This window comes from Mytilus californianus, unplaced genomic scaffold, assembly GCF_021869535.1.
Source record: "Mytilus californianus isolate M0D057914Y unplaced genomic scaffold, xbMytCali1.0.p SCAF_4, whole genome shotgun sequence".
Lineage (NCBI taxonomy): Eukaryota > Metazoa > Mollusca > Bivalvia > Mytilida > Mytilidae > Mytilus > Mytilus californianus.
This window is the reverse complement of record NW_026262690.1, coordinates 37,815,726-37,837,833: the sequence shown is the minus strand read 5'-3', so window position 1 is coordinate 37,837,833 and position 22,108 is coordinate 37,815,726. Positions and strand designations below refer to the sequence as shown.

General features: G+C 30.2%; 1 protein-coding gene across 4 annotated transcripts in view; it reads left to right on the top strand.

Annotated features, from left to right (window-relative positions):
- The window catches only part of LOC127698255 (myosin-VIIa-like), a 77,983-nt gene extending 59,134 nt beyond the window's left edge, over window positions 1-18,849 (top strand). For 3 of the 4 annotated variants that reach the window (XM_052201619.1, XM_052201618.1, XM_052201617.1), the window contains exons 29-46: window positions 117-286; window positions 579-602; window positions 2,285-2,472; window positions 3,051-3,172; window positions 4,044-4,204; window positions 5,115-5,206; window positions 7,870-7,931; window positions 8,197-8,352; window positions 8,977-9,082; window positions 10,066-10,180; window positions 10,597-10,683; window positions 11,060-11,166; window positions 11,789-11,907; window positions 13,051-13,117; window positions 13,953-14,069; window positions 15,536-15,619; window positions 16,089-16,208; window positions 17,046-18,849. In XM_052201619.1, the coding sequence (XP_052057579.1) occupies window positions 117-286; window positions 579-602; window positions 2,285-2,472; window positions 3,051-3,172; window positions 4,044-4,204; window positions 5,115-5,206; window positions 7,870-7,931; window positions 8,197-8,352; window positions 8,977-9,082; window positions 10,066-10,180; window positions 10,597-10,683; window positions 11,060-11,166; window positions 11,789-11,907; window positions 13,051-13,117; window positions 13,953-14,069; window positions 15,536-15,619; window positions 16,089-16,208; window positions 17,046-17,129 (1,981 nt within the window). In that variant the 3' untranslated portion in view covers window positions 17,130-18,849. The remainder of the gene's footprint in view (window positions 1-116; window positions 287-578; window positions 603-2,284; window positions 2,473-3,050; window positions 3,173-4,043; window positions 4,205-5,114; window positions 5,207-7,869; window positions 7,932-8,196; window positions 8,353-8,976; window positions 9,083-10,065; window positions 10,181-10,596; window positions 10,684-11,059; window positions 11,167-11,788; window positions 11,908-13,050; window positions 13,118-13,952; window positions 14,070-15,535; window positions 15,620-16,088; window positions 16,209-17,045) is intronic. The other variant, XM_052201620.1, reaches the window with a different exon arrangement.
- Window positions 18,850-22,108: the final 3,259 nt, after the last annotated feature.

Genomic DNA, 22,108 nt, shown 5'->3' with positions numbered 1-22,108 from the left:
TTACCAAAATTGTTGGAAATATCTGGACCCTTGGTATAAAGTGTATAATATTGATTAAAGAGAAAGTTTATGAAAAGATGTAGATTTTTTATTTGTAATACATTTTTTTTTAACAGAACTGGGAAAATGCATGGCCAGAGCTTTACATTAGCTACAGTGAAATCTGATGAATATACATTTACCTCCCCTAATGCTGAGGACATCAGAGATTTAGTGGTTACCTTTCTAGAGGGTCTAAAGAAACGTTCCAAATATGTGATAGCATTGCAAGACTATGTTCCACCAGGTAATAAGAATTCTATTGTCAACATTTTATAATTACACTGATAAGTTACTGTATTCATCTTAAAACAAAAAGAAATTGTGGCTTTATAGCTTTATACAATCAAACTTAGTTAATGAACAAATGGTATTATGGAAACATTTTACAACTTATATTAGGAAAACTGTTATTAGGTCAAAAGCTTACTATTTGTTTGTTTTTTCAGTTGCATGTTAATGGTTCCATTATTAAAGATTTGCTTCATTGACATATTATACTTTTTATGAGAGTTACAATGTATAATTTGAATTTTAAGATACTGCTAAAGATTTGAAAAATGGTAAGATAATATGTAGAGTGACACAATGTACTGATTTATTTGGACAGGATTTATACTATCTTGTTCTTGCACATATAGTTCTTTGTGTAGAATTTTAACACCATTGTATTTAATTAACAAAATGTAGTTATTAAATATTTGTGTTTGAGTGTTGTTTACCGTTAGTCTTAACAAAGTTGAGTGGGACTTTAAGATTGTTATACATGTTCACATCTTCATCAACAGCCAGTTTTTTTTTTTTAAAAACAAATTGAAATACAGCCATATAATTTGGTACACAGATACATCTTGGACAAACTGACCATGTATTATAAAATGAAGGTCTTACGTCCACCGTAAAGCAATGAGTTCTCTATAAGTAGACTATACCAACTAATATTTGTAATGGATTTTGTATACATTTCATCCAAGTAAGGAAAAACAGTTACTTTGTTATAAATACCTTTAATGCAAGCATTGATCTAAAAGTCTGTTACTGAAAATATAAGTTGAGTATATAGGTTGTTTAGTACTTCATATTTTAATATATTGCCATATTGAAAGATAAGATAAAAAAAACTTGAATCAAAAAACGTGTTCCATTGCAAGACATTCTTTCTATTCAGAAGATACTTTGTTTAGAAAACTTAGTAATATACTTATATATATATATAAATATTTATCATGTAGACATTATATTGTAGACAGTTTTATTTATATTAAGGATTTTTGTAATAGTAAAATATATTTGGAATATTTAGATTAAAACTGAATATTTAAACTTGCTCTTAACCACAATAACTATATATAATATATATTGTAAAATTAAATATTGTATATGTTATCATTTACATTTTGGATTTTTTATTGTGATGATTTTATTAACATTGATTAGTTAAATAGATACAAATTCTTGATATGCTTCATTAATAAAGTGATATATACTTGATCTGTTACTGAACATAGACCATATCAATTACCATATGGTAAAAATTAAATTATTTAATGCCCAAAAAGGCGCAAGCCAGGGCCGACCGTGCAAGGGCTGTATAGCCAGTCAAGGTCGTTAAAAACTTCCATTTGTTGTAACATAGACCTCATCTTTATGTCTATTGACAATGAATTGAATGCAATTTAAAGGAGTTAGATTTGGACTTAATATAATATGCTAATAATGAATTTAAAATGAAGATAAAGAAGATTATATATGTAAACAAGAGTAGATTTTTTAAAAGAAAATTCAATACCTGTATCCTTTACATGTTTGTACCAATTCATGGCAACATCAGCCTATACCAAATTCATACTTTGACAATGGCTTAAATTCCCTTTTAATAGTAACAATTAGAAAGCTCATCAATGAAAATATTGACTTGATGTTAATGAGAAATTTAAGGTAGATTTATGTTATAGTGATGTATTTGGTTTTGATTCATTATCTAACCCGCCCCATCTCTCAAACCCACAACTCTCTCTCTCTGAACTTGTTCAGAAGTTAGTCTTCAATTTTTTTCTTGCTTTAAAAAATTAGGAAATCAGGATAGTTTTTGGCTTACAGTAAGGATAAAAAAGATGTTTCTTACAGGAAATGAAAAAAATTGGTGCCTTCTTTCAAATTGTTTTGAAACAGTTCAACAATGATAAATTTCCCGTTATTTTTCAATGTACATTTTTTATTACTATTTATTGAAATTTGATTTCAGGTGATGGTGGTTCTTTCTTGACATTTAACAAGGGAGATTTAATTGTATTGAACCAACAAAGTGGAGAGTCTGTAATGAACTCTGGATGGTGCGTGGGAGAATGTATCAGAACGTCACAGAAAGGGGATTTCCCTGCAGAATGTGTATATGTGCTTCCAACTATTACAAAACCACCCATGGAAATCCTTGTAAGTACTATATAATACCTATACAGCATTTTTATTTATTTATTAAAAAGCATATTAAGAGTTTTATAACTTCCTGTAAATAAAAGATAAAAACCAATCTATTCCTTATTGTTTTATAACACCCAATTTACATGTATACCATTGAACAGAATTATTCCAAAAAAAGCAATCAGATCATTTTGAATTATTCTTATTAAGCCACCCCCAATAAGGTAGGATGAGACTCTACCCTTCTCTATATAGTGTACATTACTTAAGGTTAAAACCTTTATTTAACAAAAGTTTGCCATAATATCCATTAATTGGCAAATAATCGCACATTATAGCAATGTAAATAACTTAATTTTAGATGTAAATACATGCAGTCAAGTCCTGTAATTTTAGCTCATATGACAAGTCTGTACATTTCATTGCCATAACTTTTAATGAACAGACTAATTGGTTGAGCAAAAGTATTAGCCAGCATCATGTATATGTAAAAAATGAACCAATAAAGGTTAATGATTATCAAAAAAACGCACAACCCTAAAACACAATTTTAACAGCAAGGAAAATTGAACTCTGGCAACTATTTTCAGAATTTATTTATGCAATCTGGTGACCAAGCTGAAAAAATGCTGGCGTCTAACACCCAAGACACCCCAGTAGACCAAGGAGAAAAACCATACACCTTAGAGGAATACTCATACGATCATTTCAGGTACTAGTGTACTATCATATTATTTTGTCATTTATATTATTGCTGATTTTCTAATTAAACTTTTGTTGTTAGAATGATAATAATTTATGGAATCATCTTACATGATATGCAGTGCTTATGAATGTAAATTTGGCTTTTTTTACAGTATTAAAAAAAAGCCATATTGGTTTTAAATTTTCAGTCTACTGATGTCACATAAACATTTTTTTTTATGATAACCAGAAAGATTTACTGTTAAAGCATCCAATTTAAACTACAACAAAATCTGCAGCATTTCTTGAACAATAGTATAATTTTGATAAATGACTGTTAAAAATGTACATAGTTTTTTTTTATATAATAATTATATCATCTCTTAGAGGGACCTCGGTGACCAATTTGAACCCTTTACATAGTGAGTGGGTTAGACTCCAATCTGGATGGACTAGGATTGTAAGTTTTTCTGCCAAAAGTCTGTGGTTCTCTCCTGACACTCTGGCTACCCCCTCAAATAAAAGGTTGCTGCCATGAAATTCTCTCCTGTCACTCTTGCTACCCCCTCAAATAAAAGGTTGCTGCCATGAAATTCTCTCCTGGCACTCTTGCTACCCCCTCTCATAAAAGGTTGCTGCCATGAAATAGCTATAGTGTTGAAAGTGGCCTTAAACACCAAAAAATCAATCAATCAATAAATCTCTTGAGTTAAGATTTAGAAATAATTACTTTGGTTTACTTATCTTGTACTATAAAATGTTGAGAATACTGTTATGTGACAGTATAATCATACATGGTGAAAACTTAATAGTTGAGTAATATATCATGTAACTCTTTCACTTAATTCACCTTTGATATCTATATGTGTAAGTTTATTATTATCGTTCTTTTTTTCTAGACCACCACCAAAGAGAACATTATCAAAGACATTATCAACAGCAAGACGGAAAAGACCAGATGATTTATGGAGATACAGCAAAGAACCATTAAAACAACCTCTACTTAAAAAATTACTCGGCAAAGATGACTTGTGTCAAGAAGCTTGCATGTGTTACTTAGATATCCTTTTAAAAAAATCTTTCTGAACTGAGAGAGAAAAAAAAAATGCTATAAATTTGTCATAATTAAAATATTGCTCAAACAATTCAACTTAAGAGGTCATTAAAATTTTTATGTTTACTGTTGTGTCCTTTTTCGTTAAATTCCGTGATTTTACATGTTATTAAAGATAAAGGAGAAGGTGTGAAAAGGCCACTTTTTACCGTTTGAATTTGAAAATCAAAAAGTTCTATAGATCTTGTAAATAACATCCTTCAGATTTTCACAAGACAAGTCTATCAGATATTAGTACTTATAATTTGAAATTTATCTTATATATTTGCTTTAGGGCTTCAAACTTCTTGAAATTTGTGCAAAACTTCAAAGACTGTCTGAAAACTCTTTTTTAGTTCTTTGTCATTAATGTTAGATATGAAACATAGGCTCATCCTAAAAGACAATTTGCTTTAAGATGTGTTATACAAAGATGTTAATGTGGGGAAAGTGTCTTTTTCTGGTGCTTTTCTTATTTTTATTCTTATTCAAAAAGGTATATGTAAAATTGGCATTTTAGGTCAAACTTGTCAATTTTTACATTTTTATGACATCATAGTGACACAAAACAACTGAAATTTTTGCACTAAAATGTCAATATTATATCATTCTACCCATTAAAAAAAAATGAAAATAACTTTGGAAAAATTGAAGAATTTTCTTATTTTACATTTTCAAGAGTCAAATTATGGTATTTATAATACTTTCTCCTTAGAGTAGTTAGTATGGAAAACATATTTTTATGGCGATTAAAAATAGCAAATAATATTCATGGTTCATTTTCACTGGTGAATTAATTAGAAAGTTTTATTCATGAAATGTATTTTGCTAATCTAATCTATGAAAAGAGTTTTATTAATTTTCTTAACATTATTACCTATCTTGAAATACATGGGAGATCATCCGTCAAAACGTGGACGTGTAGCCAATGAACATACAGACCAGATATATGAACCACCGTTAAGAAGTGTAGGTTGAATTAAGAAGCTTTTACAGTTGAATAGGACTTCTTAGTTGTATAATTTTTCAAAATAGTCCCAATAAAACCATGCTGCTTCAAACTTTTATGATGTATGTTTCCCACAATTATGACCATCATGGAAGATGTGTACAGTTACATGTTAATTGGACATATTTTTTCATCATTGACTCTTATAGTCTGTGTTTAATATAGTTACAGGCCTCTAATGTTTTAAAACTTATTAAAATTTCATTTCACATTTAAACATATCAATTTTATATATATAAACATATTACACTTTAGGGAACTATGGGCTACAGTTCTGTGAGTTACTAAACTGAATTAAAACAATTTCACATAGAATAGCTAATATAGACCTTATCTCTATTTTGGATGCTGTAACACCTTTTGATGTTGTTGTACAACATTCACAGTTTTACTGTGGTTTCAGACATTTCCTTTTTAATGTCAATGTTTTATGGGACCATTTTGTAATGTCCTGTAATGGTGGACTAATAGTGGTAAGGTGTATACACAAGGCTAGATCGCAGAACAAAATATGCTTTTATATATATTTTATCATCAATCATGAATACATAATTATATATATATACCGGTATATATATTCAAGTTTTAATTCAAAATTCATTATAATTGTACATCTACTATACTTAAGCTGTAATATTATATTTAGATTTCCATTTTAACCAAAATAACGATGCAATATGGAAGATTTTTACATTTTTATGGTTCTACATTGAAAGGAGAAGTTCGGTACGGGCTTATTTTGGCCTAAAATTTGAAGTACATCTGACGAAAGATTTTGACATTTTTTAAACACAAGAGTCTTTCTCCAGTCGATTCAATTAGTTTTTGTAAAAGATTTGAACTGATTTGATCTTTAAAGACGCCTAAATTGAAGCTTAAATATGAAAAATCTATCAAATATGCCACAAAACGTAACTTTTTCAAATGTTTTTTGTCTAAAATGGAAGTGGCCGCGTTCGTGTTCAGTCTCAACCTTTATATATGTTATGTATCATCAAAATACAACATATATTTAAATATTAAGACTGAACACAAGTGCAGCCACTTCCATTTTAGACAAAAACCATCTAAAATTAGCACAAATGCTAAAATTGTGAAGATTTCAGTAATTTTGCATGAATTTATGATGCTAGTAACTGATGCATGTGCAGTGTAATGTCAAAAACAGCCCATATTTATGTAACAAAAGTATTCTTTCCAATAAATAGCTAAAAGTTTACATTTTTAACAAATTTTTGAAATGCTATATTTTGGGGCCAAAAAGGGGTCTTACCAGTGTCTTATGGTATATTGAACCCCCTGAAAAGTGAACCCGGGGTCAAAATACCATATGGAAAATTGACCTCGGGTCATTATACTCCAATAAGTAGTTGGTATGTATTAAACATGCTGGAAAAGATGTTAGGAAAATTTTACTTAGCCATGGTATTTTAACCCCCCTGCCATGGTATATTGAACCCCCTACTATACACCTCCAATTTCAAGAATTATAGCTATTCTAACTCCTTAACATAGTAATAAAACTCCAATAAGTAGTTGGTATGTATTAAACTTGCTTGAAAAGATGTTTCAAAAATTTTACTTAGTCATTGTATTTTGACCCCCTGCCATGGTATATTGAACCCCCTCCTATACACATCAAATTTCAAAAAATCATATATATTCAAACTATTTTACATAGTTATAATGCTGTAACTAGTATTTGGTATATATGAAACATGTTGGAAAAGATTTTTTAACAATTCTATTAAGCATTGGTATTTGACCCCCTGCCATAGTAAATTGAACCCCCTTGTCTATTTACCTCCAATTTCAGAAATCAAATTATTTCAAACTGCTTTTCAAAGTTTTAATACTCTAATAAATATATGGTATATATAAAACATGTTGAAAAAGTTGTTTTGACTATTTTACTGAGCCATCATATTTTGACCCCCTCCCCCTTTTTTACCATGGAAAATTGAACTCCCCTTATATGTTAGGATTTCAAATAATCAAAGCATTTAAGCTACATGATCTAGTTATTATGCTTCAATACGTATTTTGAATGAAATTTTGTTGGTAAAGACTTCAGAGCACTTATACCAAGCCATGGTATTTTTTTTATCTACCATGGAAAATTGACCTCCCCTTTTTGTATATCTGATTTTCAATCTACAATAAGCTTTAAAATAATGTATACTGTTCTAAGAAATATCTAGAATGAAAAAATAGGGGGGTCAATTAACCATGGGGGTAAATTTTCCATATGGGTGGGAAGGGGGGGGGGTTCAATTTACCATAGCTGTGTTTTGACCCCAGGGTCAATTTTCCATGGGGTCCAAAATACCATATGACACTGGGCCTACTCTTTTAATACTTTACTATTTATAAATACTTGTCTATGATATCATTTTCAGATAAACAAAGTCATGGCTCTATACACATCAGACTTTATTCAGATATACAAAGTCATGGCTCTATACACATCAGATTTATATTCAGACAAAATTTAAATCCACAAAATAAATAACTGAACTTTTATTATATAAAAGACTAAGTTAAATATCTCATATGAATACAATTCTAGTTTGCTAGATGAATAAATTTTTATCATTAAATTTTGTTTTTCTTTCTGAAATAGGAGATTTTGAGAGATGAAATTTACTGCCAGTTGATGAAACAGTTGACAGAAAATAGAAATGAGTAAGTATTGTGTATTGTCTTAGAAATTAACATCTGATATAAAATAATGATGGAATTTTCATGTAGAATAACATTTTGTATTTGGCAAAGAAATTGTTTTTATTTTTATTCACAGAGGAAGTGATATATGTTTCATAGGTACACATCTTTGTATATTTTATGGTCAACTGTATTATATGTATTATATTTCCATAGTGATTGAAATCGTCATAAATTTTTATTAAACTTAACATTTATTTGCCCTAAATGATTTAATTGTTTACAGAATCAGTGACAGGAGAGGCTGGGAATTAATGTGGCTGGCCACAGGATGCTTTGTACCAAGTACAAATCTTGTTAAGGAATTATATAGCTTTCTCAGATCAAAAAGTAAAAACCAAATAGCTCAAGACTGTGTTCATAGAGTGCAGAAGACGTTAAGGTGAGTTCAAAGGGAAAAAAATCCACAAAATAAATAGCATTACTTTTATAATGAATAAGACAATTATTGGTGATTAGGCACAAAAATGAATTCAATGATATCAAAATTGGAAAGAAATTCAATATGGACTAGATACATAAAAAATCATTATGACATTCAGCAAGAAGTTTTGGGGAATATTTTTCATATACATGGAAATAAGTAGAGAATGATTTTATTTCAGGAGTTTGAAAATGAAATGTATACCCTCTTATTGAAGTGTCGATGTAAAGTGATCATTATTTCATTCAGTTATTTGTTTGTTCATCCATTTGTATTTTGTATTTCCAACTCCTCCTTATTCAGTAACTTCATTATGAATGAATTTTTCAAAAAAATTGCTAGTACTTTAAAGTGGCATTGTGCATCCATTTAATTGTTGATCCAAACGTTTTTTTGGTGTTTCTCATGGCAAAACATTGAGTTTATCATTGTTTACAAATTAAGAGTGGGAAAATAAGTGATATTGTTATTATTTGTATTTAGAATTGATAGGAAAAAATTATAGTTGAACTATATTGTAAAAATGTTAGCACCAGATAGTATTGGTAGTGGGTATATTAAACAGATGTATATTTTTGACAGGAATGGAACAAGAAAATACCCACCACATCAGGTAGAAGTGGAAGCCATACAACATAAGACCACTCAGATCTTACATAAAGTTTATTTCCCTGATGACACGGATGAGGTAACTTATTTTCTCTTGTTACAGTAATAGATTTTGATTTACAATGTATTATGCTATGTGCTATATTGAAGGTAATAAAAAATACTTAATTTTTTATTAGCCATGTATCTTTTAATAGATTTAGATGTGATATTTTCCTGTGTTGGCTGCCTGCTATCAGAATGAAAAATTATCATATGGGAAAAAAAACTGTTTGATTATTTGTTACAGATTTCAAACTTACTAGAAACATTTCAGTTTCATAGATAAACTGTAACAGTGTTAAAAGGTTGCCATTTTTATCCTCCTATGCCCTTTAAATTTTGATATATAGTTTACCAGTGGCGTATGACATTTGCGCCAATTTTGAAAATATCAATTTTTTCATTTGCACCAAAACAATGTTTTCATTTGAGCCAATTATTAGTTTTTCATTTGCGCCAATTTGATTTGAACAGGTAAGATCTGATACATTTTAGATACTTACCGTTAATTAGGTTAACCTAACGTACCAGGCATTAGTGGTGTTCAATGAGTACATATCTATGTTATATGTTATATGTACATGTATATAGATACATGTTGAGCTCATTGGTTTAAACACTTCTGTTAACGAGACATTTACATTTTATGAATGTCATAAAGAAAATTCAGGCAACAACTTATGTTTAAATCATATCTCTCAACATAGCAGCAACCATAAGAAAAAATTGGCACAAATGAAAAATAAAATTTGGCGCAAGTGAAAAAAAAATTGTTGCAAATGAAGTGCAGATTTGCAAAACGCCATTTACCAGGAGACTTTTAAGCAGTCGCAGAATGATATTTTTTTCTGAAGCTATGGTTGTTATTAACAAGATCAATAAATAATTTTAGTGGCAAAGAATATTTTTGGCATGCCTTTTGGGTATGTTCATGATTTGTATGCTTTAAAATAGCTGTTAAATGAAGAGAATTGTGAAAGTTTATCCATGTTAACAATCTGATCTGTATTATTTTTTTAGGCATTTGAAGTAGAATCTAGTACCAGAGCCAAAGACTTCTGTCACAATATAGCCACAAAGTTAATGTTAACTTCCTCTGAGGGATTCAGTTTATTTGTCAAAATTGCTGATAAAGGTTTGTAAATTTTAGTGAGAAATCTTTTGGCATATAAAAAAAAAAAAGAAGCTGCCATATTATAATTAGCATGGTTTAGAACAAATTTAAATGTGAAGTTGAGAATATGACAAGACTATCTATATTTGAATATGAAAAAAACTGCTAAAAGTCAATATTTACATTAGAAAATGAAAACAACCTTTTTAACACATGAAAATGGCAGATCTAGTTAAAATACATAAACACATAAAAGGAGGAAAAATTTAAACAGTAGATATAATTAATTTATTATTACAACACCCTATGTAACCAATTGATTTCAAACTGCCTGGAAATATGTTGTATGCTATATTGAATGAAGGTTAGAACATTTATTTTCTATAAAATAAAAAATTTATAGAATGATAATTGAAATAAAACTTACTTTTTGACAGTGATAAGTGTTCCTGAAGGAGATTTCTTCTTTGACTTCGTCAGACATTTGACAGATTGGATCAGAAAAGCCAGACCATCTAGAGATGGTAAGAATCATGCTACAAATTTTATGTTTATTTTTGTTTGATTAAAAACTGAATTTCTACATACTGCAAGTTTTCTGTTTATTTATTGATTTTTTTAATTAATATCTGCATATAATAACTTTTTTCAAGAACCCTGTAGAACACATACAATTATGATAAATGTTTTGTTTTTGTTTGAAAGAACAAATAATACATGTACAGAGGTATTTAAATATGTAAAAGGGGCTTGAGATCTAATGAGACAACTATCCAACATGAAACATAGAACAAGGATGAAAATACTGAATTAAGCATACTTTCTTGTTAAAACCAAAGATAAGATCGTCTTGCACATAATTTTATATTATTTAATTTTTATATAAATTTGCACTTGCAGGGCAGCCACCATCTTTTACATATCAAGTATTCTTCATGAAGAAGTTGTGGACAAACACAGTTCCTGGTAAAGACAGACAAGCTGATATCATCTTCCATTATCATCAGGTAATATACATCACTACATTTGATATTAAAAACTTACTAATAAGCCATCCAATATTTTTTTTATTTAACCTTCTATAGGCAATGGAACCCTGAGTTAGCCTGCAATTGCTGCTGTCAGTGTCAAAGTATAATGTTGACTGCCAAAAACTAAGACCTTTTATCAGTAAATTAAAACCAACTTTAAATGCTCATGTTTGATAATTTTGATGAAGCTTTTATACAAGTTTCATCAAATTCCATGAAGGTTTTACAAAGTTATTGATACCTGAAAAACATTAACCTTACACTGTAACTGAAAATGAAAAACGAATATTTCAAAATTTTGCTCTGAATACTGTCATTTGATAAAAAAAAATGCTTCTGATCAAGTTTTGTAAAATCCATGAAGGTTGACAAAGTTATTGATGTTTAATGATGATGGAATGTAGGATCGCTATGTCTTGCTTCCACGACAAATGTCACAGGCTCAACAATAAATGCTGTTTCATAGCCACCAAGATTAATGGTAATTATTAAATCTTGTGTTTTACATAACATATATTCTTACCTGTACATAAAGTTTTGGAATTCATTTATCCTCTTTATAATTTCTGAAATTGACATTTGATGATATTACTTCTAGGAATTACCCAAACTTTTGAGAGGATATCATAAATGTAGTGAAGAGGAAGCTTCAATACTAGCTGCTTTGATATACAGGGTCAAGTTTGGTGATAATAAGGCTGGCTTAGCAAACATACCGTAAGTAGTAGAGGAGGATTTATGAATAACAAGAGATATATAGTAGATATCAATGAAACAGCAACCCAATGAAGAGAGATATATATAGTAGATATCAATGAGACAGCAACCCAATAACAAGATATATATAGTAGATATCAATGAGACAGCAACCCAATGACGAGAGATATATATAGTAGATATCAATGAGACAGCAACCCGATGAACCTAATCAGATATCTAGAGATCACCATATTGAATTATAAAGATGGACAAGCGATGATGCAATTTGACAAACTCAAATTTAAAAAAATTTAGACAAGTCAAGAAATTTAGCAGACATGACCAAATATTTGACACTAACAAGTCTTAGTTATAAAGAAAATATAAAGAGACTGCAACAACCAATGGTAAAAGTCCTGACTTTGGACAGACACATAAATATTTAGTATGGTTGTTTTATCAAACACCCTATTTTTATCTTGATAAATGGAATAACATATAATATAGTCGAGTTTGCACAATAAAAAAGGTTGCACAATAAAAATCGAATTGCTAAAATGTACTTCTTAAGTTAATTATATCAGTATTAAGAGTACAAAAACATGCCCTCATTTCCCAGAAAATCTGAGGACTTAAAGTGATAATAAGTCACGAAAAATCAGTACACTAAAATATCATCAGCTTTTCTGTGAACCATGGGCTGGTTTTTAGATACAGATTTTTAGTTCATGGACTATTGTAGTATGATTGGTGTTTATGTCTGTGACAGCCAAGTCTCAGAAACTTAATAAGCATACAGCCATATAATTTGTTGTGCAGATGCATCTTAGCAAGACCGACCATGTGCCATAAGCTGAATGTCACATGACCCATATTTCATGGTTGGGTGACAATGATTATGTTTTAAATCTGTATTACTTACATGCATATATATTACATCTTCCAAGAAAAATAAAGGGGACTTTGACCAATATTTTACGTTCACTTTGCCCGATATTTAGATAGTCTGCTTTAGTTTAGTTTTTTAAGATACCTGGTATTATTTTGAATAAGGAAATTGATGTCGAACATTTAATTATCTCTTTTAATTTCAGATGAGATTTTTCATATGCATATAGATAATGACATCAAACTTTACTTATAAAATGTTATTTGTTTTAGGCGTTTATTACGAGAGCTAGTTCCGAGTGATTTAGTAAAGAAACAATCACCAGATGACTGGAAACGGGTAAGACTTACTTTTCCCTTATAAGCAGAAAAATTGGTAAATTGGTATTATAATGTGTATTGTCAGATGGGTCTCAATATTGCTTGATTGATTGTTGTTGGGTCCAGTAGTAAATTTGAACATTGAAATTTGTAAATGAATGTGACAATGAAAAAATACAAAAATTGAAATCTGATAACAGCAGTTGAAAAAACTTGTTATTAGATAGAAATGACTATCTGTAAATAAGTGCAGTGTTTATGCTTTACAAGGGACAAACAATAGGCAATATTTTCTTTTATTTACAGTTTCCTGTTGCCTTAGTAATCTTTAAAAAAAATGTCTGAAAAAAATCCAAGTTGATATTATATCATATACTCTAAAAACTTAGACATAAAATCCAAATTCAAACAATATGCAAAAAAGAATATACAGGTAGAAAAACAAGGCTGCAACTGTTTACCTATGTCTGATTTGAGACAGGTACAATATTATTTATTGTTCCATCTTTGATATAAGAGGGTATTATGTTTTTTTGGTCTCTGCATCTGTCCTATATTTTATATATGCATTATTCAGTTTGTCTGTCCCATATCAGATTAAAGTTTTTGGTTAAGGAACTTTACCAAGAAGTTGATGCCACATCAAACTGAAACTTAGTACACATGTTCATTATGATACCAACTTTTAAAATAATTTGCCAATTTATGGTTTTGACCTTGATTGTTAAGTTTACTGAACATGGAAAAATGAGTGTGGAGCCTGGCATCATGTCCTATATTCCTGTTTGTCAAGTGATCAAAAAAGTACTATTAGTGTTCAGTGATCAGATTTCTTGAATTTTATTTTGTTTCAGGGCATAATAACCCATTTTAACAAAAATGGTGGAATGTCTCCTGAAGATGCAAAGATTGAATTCTTAAAGGTGATTTACAAATGGCCAACATTTGGTTCTGCATTCTTTGAAGTCAAGGTAAGATATGTCGATTGACAATTCCAGATATTATACATTATACTATTATCTCTTTTTTTTTTTTGGCACCATAAATTTTAAGATATTGTTGATATTAAAGCAAATAAAAAGTAATTTGCTGTATTTATTAATGGGGAAAAATTTGTATGCCCTTTTTAAATGTATCAAGATTTCAAATGTTTTTTTTTTTGGGGTAAAGATTGCATGAAATGCAATCAAACCGTATGGTACTGACTTGATGTCTATATCTTCCTAGGTTGATCACTACCAAAAAAAGTGCAGTGAAGTGATCATTATTTAGATCCTATCTAGTCAATGTCATGCAATTTATTGATGATAATACTTTGATATTTAAGTTACAATATGATGTGTATTTAAATTACCATACTTGTGAAGAAAACATTTTTTATGAAAAATTACACAAGTAATGCATGGTGTATGAATCTGTTATAAAAATAGGTTCAACTACAAATGTATAATCTTGAACAAAGGAAGATAACTCCAACTCAAATTTTTAATTTGCTAAGCAAAATAATTCAATGTTTTATTTAAAAATTCACAAAATTGCAAAATAAAAGCAATCTTTAACCTTCAGTGCTCACAAGCACTTTGAATAGAAGTTATATTATGTCAGATTGCCATTGGTTTGATAAACGTATTTACACTTTTGGTAGTTAGCTCTGAATAACCTTCTGACGTCGAGCATTGTGATGTCAAATTTTACAGGAACTTGTGTGATTTTAAGTAATGGCGGACAAATTTGCATACAAGTGTAAATACGTCTATACGAAATCCTTTTTTGTAAAAAAAAAAAGAATGAAATTATGTAGTCAAAAATTAGTTTAAATATGTCAAGTGTTATTACAAGAATTGCTCAGGCAGTAAACCAGAGGTAAAGATACCTTAATTAGACTGTTTTACCTGATCAGAAGGGATTTCAATATATAACATTTTTCAAATACCTCTTGAACAAGTTTATATTGAACTTGCACTAAAATTGTCATGGCACATGAATGTGTTATGCTGTATGAAAAGAAGATACAAAGAGGAGACCAATTAAACATGAATAGAAAAAATAGTCAAGACATGGCCTAGTGGAAGAAGATAAAAAATGGACCACACAACATTACTCAGAAAACTTAAGATTGAGCAAAATTATCTAAAGTAAAAAAAAAGGAGTGAACTCTGGTGCTTTTGAAGGGTTAGCGGTTCCTATTGTTTTGGTGCCTGTTCGTGTTACTCATGATAAGACCAGCAGTTAGTCAAAATAGTGACAAATTCATTGGTGATGAAAGTAGGAAGGGATTGTAACTTTGACAGAACTATCAATAGTTATCATTATCAGATATTTGAGAATGGTCAATTAAATCCTGTTGGTGACAGTCGGAAGAAGAAAACATAATTGATAAAGAATTAAAATTAAGTAAATATCAGTATGTGAAAGTTTCTATTTTTTTTTCTTATAGCAACAGACAGAGCCACAGTATCCAGAGATTTTATTAATTGCAATTAACAAAAATGGAATGAATCTAATTGATCCTAAATCAAAGGTATAAAATATCTATATGGTATCCTCAGTTATTTGTTATATCTACTGTTTGCAATTTATAACAAAAGCTTTTATTTTATGAATCAAGTTTCATTGTGTACAGAACATTTGGCATTTAAAAAATCCATTTTGACCACAATTGACAGGAAAATAGCAAAGAGCATTTTATTTTTAATCACTAGTATATTTTGTTGACTAAATTCCATTGAGTTTCACATAATACAAATTATAAGCAATTGCTGAATATTTATTATATCATTTAATGATTTAGAAAAGTTTACAAAATTACTTGTTGAGCTCAGAGATTACTTGAATTGAAAATCTTGACAGCAATGTTATATTTTAACAGAAAAGGAAATTTAAACTATCTAGGACATTACAAGGTAGACACAAATGCTTATGAAATATAAAACAAAGAATAGTATCTGATCTACTTAACAAATAATCTATAAACTGTCTTCCTTTTACAGGATATCCTAGCCACACATCCATTTACAAAGATATCAAACTGGAGTAGTGGTAATACTTATTTCCATACCACTATTGGTAACTTAGTACGAGGAAGTAAATTGTTGTGTGAAACATCATTGGTAAGTTGTAAAGTAGCTGTATAGTAAGGGGAAGTAAAAGAGACGCGAAAGACACCAAAGAGACATTCAAACTCATAAGTCAAAAATAAACTGATAACACCATGGCAAAAAAAAAGAAAAGACCAAAAGACAGACAACAGTACACAAAACACAATAAACTTAATTAGGGGAAGTAAATTGCTGTGTGAAAAATCATTGGTAAGTATAAGTAACCATACCACTATTGGTAACTTAGTACAAAGAAGTAAATTATTATGTGAAAAATCATTGGTAAGTTGACAAGTAACTTTATAGTAAGGGGAAGTAAATTACTGTGTGAAACATCATTGGTAAGTATAAGTAACCATACCACTATTGGTAACTTAGTACGAGGAAGTAAATTACTAAATTACTCTGTGAAACATCATTGGTAAATTTTCAAGTAACCATACCACTAATAGTAACTTAGTACGAGGAAGTAAATTACTGTGTGAAAAATCATTGGTAAGTTGACAAGTAACTTTATAGTAAGGGGAAGTAAATTACTCTGTGAAACATCATTGGTAAGTTGAAAAGTAACTTTATAGTAAGGGGAAGTAAAATACTCTGTGAAACATCATTGGTAAGTTTTCAAGTAACCATACCGCTATTGGTAACTTAGTACCAGGAATCTAATTGCTGTACATGTTCTACTGTCTTACTTTATTCTTAGAAAAAGAAACATGGTATTGCATATATTAATAGAAAAGTGAAAAAGGATTTATTAACTTTAAATATGAATGTGTCAATTGAAAACAAATTTAGATGGAGAAAATGACACCGTAATGTACATTGCTATATTTCTTATTATTATTTTAGGGTTATAAGATGGATGATCTGTTGACCTCATACATTAGTTTAATGTTGACAAATATGAATCGTCAAAAGACAATAAAGAAGTGATCTTCAATGTATTAAATCAAGAGAGAAAGAAAGACTGTCTTGGAGAATGGCAGGATTTTTCAACAGGACAAGTTTATTGTTTCTGTAATGGGCTGTGATGATTAAATTTTTCAGTGTAAAATAAATTTTACAACTTGATTTTTCTTTAAAAAAGTTAAAATGGCCAGAGTAGATATTTTATTGGCAACAGAAGTAGAATTGTGGAATTCTTGTTTCAGAAAAATTGTGCTGTTTTGACTACAAATATGCATATTAATAAACTTACAAAATATCTTAATGGTTTTGAAGTTGAATACAAAATGTTTTAAATCAACCACTGAACTTTTTTCATTTATTTCATTCATTTAAACATAAATATAATTTAATAAGCAGAAAAAAATTGTCAAAAATATATTAGTAATTAAATGGTGTTAATAAATTACAAAAGTAGTTTGAATTGTATAATATGATAAACTTTACCAGGTATACACACTTCAGTCACACAAAACATATGTAAACAATGCATTTTGATAATATATTCATTAAGATGTATTTCATTGCATTTCTTTTCCTGGTTTTCCTTAGATATACTAGGGATTTTTAAAATATGTTAGAATTAAACATTCTGATAAGGTATATGATAGAATCATATGTCAACAGAACATTCCAGTTACAAGTTTTTCCCCCTTCTGTTTTTTCTGGGGGACAGTTTTTCACTTACCAAAGTGTTCAACATATTATGATACCATCAACATATTATATTAAACAATACAATGAAAACATGACCTCATATTTATACTTACATAAAGTACAAGTGTGTCTCCTTGGCTCAAGATTTGTTAATTTGTATGATGTTTATGTTTTGTTTACTTGCTGTTTGTTTTTGTTCTATATTTTTTTGTTTAGTGTTTAATATATGCAATCATTTAACTTTGGCAAAACATTTCTTTCAAAGATTATTGAGCTTTTAGAAAAGCTATGATTGGTCTTTAAAAGAAGAACATGTTTTAGTTTTAGCAAACATTCCAAGAAACCTGTATTGTGTTTTAAAAATATATGTATTGAATTGCCTTACTAATATAATGAAATCCAGGTAGGACATGATTTTATCCATATCTTGCAGTGCGATATATATATATTTAATATTTACTTATAAGTTTCTGTTTTCTATTATTGCAAAAGTTGTTATTTGCTATCATATTTTTTCTGTTGAAAAATCGATAGTAATTGTGTAGCATTACTACTACTGATTTCGTTTAAAAATTCCAGAAAAATAATATTGATGCTAAGTAGAAACTGACTTTTACTAAAGTCTTGTATAATCTAGAAAAAAATTGTAATGATTGGTTTTCTGTACAAAAGGGAAAGAGTTCACTGTAGACTTGTAATTGTTTCTTTCAAGTTCCCTTCATCTTGTTATGTATTTTACAGTGAATGAAAATCATGTGATATTAATTGTTTACAGACATATCAAAATACATAATAGTGATATTTTAAATCATATGACATTATACATAGCCATTATATTTCTAACATTGAAGGGTGATATATATATATTTATATATATATTTGTGACAAAAATACATATCTATAAATTTTTATTTTATACAATTGTTATCATGACAGTAACTAACATTTGGTTGTGACTGAATTTGTAAAATTTGAACTATAATTATACAGTTGATAATTTATATAAAATAATTCACATCTTAATAAAGTATTTATTAAATAATTTTCAAAGTTTTGTGTTTATTATTTCATTTAACCACAAGAAATTTGGGAGTTAAAAGCACAAGATACCTGTTTGTCCAGTTCTTTTGTTATACTCCCACCAAACAAAGTTTTTAGGTTTTTTTCTAGGATTTACCCTGTCCACCTGTCAATGTGCCATGTAAGCAAAGCTCCTCCTACTAGAGAGATAGACAGATTTTGATGCTGCTTTACATAGTTGTAGAACCTGTGAATATGCATGAAGGGATATAATCCCAGTCCAACATGCTAATGTTTCAGATGAAGAACAGCAATAAAAGCGCTGTTCCTTTGCTTTTTGTGTGTTTTTTGCTGCGCATGTACTGATTTTGTGTCATGGATGGATATATATATACCCCATATCCTTTGTTTTTCTACTAATCGGAAGATAATGGAATTTACTTATTAAAATATTGCAATGTGTGGTAAAAGTATAAACTCCTTAACAGCTAGAGGGATATTGATAAAACTTTACACAGTTGTAGAATACTACCTCAGCATATGCTTACAGGAATATTGTCCTTGTCTAACAGGGTATTTACATGTTGCAATATGTGGAAATAACTTGTAAGCCCAACACCTCCTAAATGGCTTGACTTGGGTGTAACCTTTTAGTAAGTTAACTTGATCTCCATTCTAGTTTTTATCATTTCTTATATACCTGTTATCAACATGACATATTATGGTATACCGTAGTCTGTCATTCCATTTGTTCATCTGTCCTTCCATCCATCTGTCTGTAGGCCAACATGTTGTATGATAACTCAAATTTGCTTTGCCCAATTCTTTTAAGATTTTAACAGAACATTAGGATTGACAGAAGATTTAAGGTAATTTTTCAAGTAGTGCACACCAACTGAAGTTTCTTCTGATCAATTTACTTAAAACTGTATGCTATTGTTTGTTAGGAGTGACGAGACATAGCGATCCTACATTCCGTCGGCGGCAGCGGCTTCCACAAATATTCACTCTGTGGTTAAAGTTTTTGAAATTTTAATAACTTTCTTAAACTATCCTGGATTTCTACCAAACTTGGACAGAAGCTTGTTTATGATCAAAAGCTAGTATCTAGAAGGATATTTGTAAAAATATATTTCCTGTTTTTCCTTATATTAGTTTTTCTGCCAGTTAACATTACATTCACTCTGTGATTAAATTTTTTTAAATTTTAATAACTTTCTTAAACTATCCTGGTTTTGTACCAAACTTGGACAGAAGCTAGTTTATGATCAAAAGCTAGTATCTAGAAGGAAGTTTTGTAAAAATATATTTCCTGTTTTGATACGACCGCAAAAAATTTTGCGGTCATATATTGGTATGACGTTGGCGTCGTAGTCGTCCGAAGACACATTGGTTTTCGCACTCTAACTTTAGTTTAAGTGAATGGATCTCTATGAAATTTTACCATAAGGTTCAATACCACAAAAAGAAGGTTGGGATTAATTTTGGGGTTATGATACCAACTGTTAAGGAATTAGGGGCCAAAAATATGCATTTTTGTAACTTCCAGACATTACTTGTGTGTTAGTGTATGGATCTCTCTGACATTGTACCACAAGATTCCATATCACAAAGGGAATACTGGGATTGATTTTGGGGGTAATTGCCTCCAAATTTTAGGAATTAGGGGCCAAAAAAGGGGCAAAAAACAAGCATTTTCTAGTTTCATGACAATAACTTGTGTGTAAGTGTATGGATCTTTCTGAAATTGTACTACAAGGTTCCATATCACAAATGGAAAGCTGGAATTGAGTTTGGGGGTAATTGCCCAAAACGTTTAGGAATAAGGGGCCAAAAATAAGCATTTTTCTAGTTTCCAGACAATAACTTGTGTTCAAGTGTATGGATCTCTCTGAAATTGTACTGCAAGGTACCATACCACAAAGGGAAGGCTGGGATTGATTTTTGGGGTAATTGCCTCAAAATTTTAGGAATTAGGGGCCATAAAGGGAAAAAAACAAGCATTTTTTCTAGTTTCAGGACAATAACTAGTGTGTAAGTGTATGGATCTTTATGAAATTGTACTACAAGGTTCCATATCACAAAGGGAAAGCTGGGTTTGAGTTTGGGTGTAGTTGCCATAAACATTTGGGAATTTGGGGCCAAAAAGGGGCCAAAAAACAAGCATTTTTCTAGTTTCCATACAATAACTTGTGTTCAAGTGTATGGATCGCTCTGAAATTGTACTGCAAGGAACCGTACCACAAAGGGAAGGCTGGGATTGAGTTTGTGGGTGATGAATCATAAGGGGGTTCAAAAAATTTGGGGGGGGGGGGGGGAGGTTTCCTTTTTTTTCTTTAAAATTTTCCATTTTAAATTGGTTATTTCTGATTTATATATAAAAGCAAATAATAATGATATGGTTTGAATAGGTAAATTAAAAATTTTTAAGTTCTTAGACCACATTTATTCTGTGTCAGAAACCTATGCTGTGTCAAATATTTAATTACAATCCAAATTCAGTGCTGTATCAAGCTTGAGTGTTGTGTCCATACTTGCCCCAACTGTTCAGGGTTCGACCTCTGCAGTCGTATCAAGCTGCGCCCAGCGGAGCATTTTATTGAAGTATATACTTGCATAAGAGGTGCATAGCGTTTCCGGATAACTCCTCCTACTGTGAACCATAGACCCATGTGCTCCCATGCTCAACTTTGTGTATTTTAAAATAACACTTTGCATCTGCGGGAGCATCATTTGTGTCTCCCAGACACAATAATATTTCAAAGAAAGTCCTTCGTTGACTTTGTTATAATACAGTTACTTCATAGTGGAGTGCTGAGGCATCACTTTGTCTAGTTTATTGTCGAGCCTGCGACTTTTGTCGCAGAAAGCTCGACATAGGGGTAGTGATCCGGCGGCGGCGGCGGCGGCGGCGGCTACGGCGGCGGCGGTGTTAGCTAACTTCTTAAAAGCTTTATATTTTAGAAGGTGGAAGGTCTGGATGCTTCATACTTTGTATATGGATGCCTCATGTTACGAAGTTTCCGTCAGTCACATGTCCAATGTCCTTGACCTCATTTTCATGGTTCAGTGACTACTTGAAAAAAAAGTTAAGATTTTTTGTAATGTTAGATTCTCTCTTATTATAAGTAATAGGATAACTATATTTGGTATGTGCGTACCTTGCAAGGTCTTCATGCCCGTCAGACAGTTTTCACTTGACCTCGACCTCATTTCATGGATCAGTGAACAAGGTTAAGTTTTGGTGGTCAAGTCCATATCTCAGATACTATAAGCAATAGGTCTAGTAT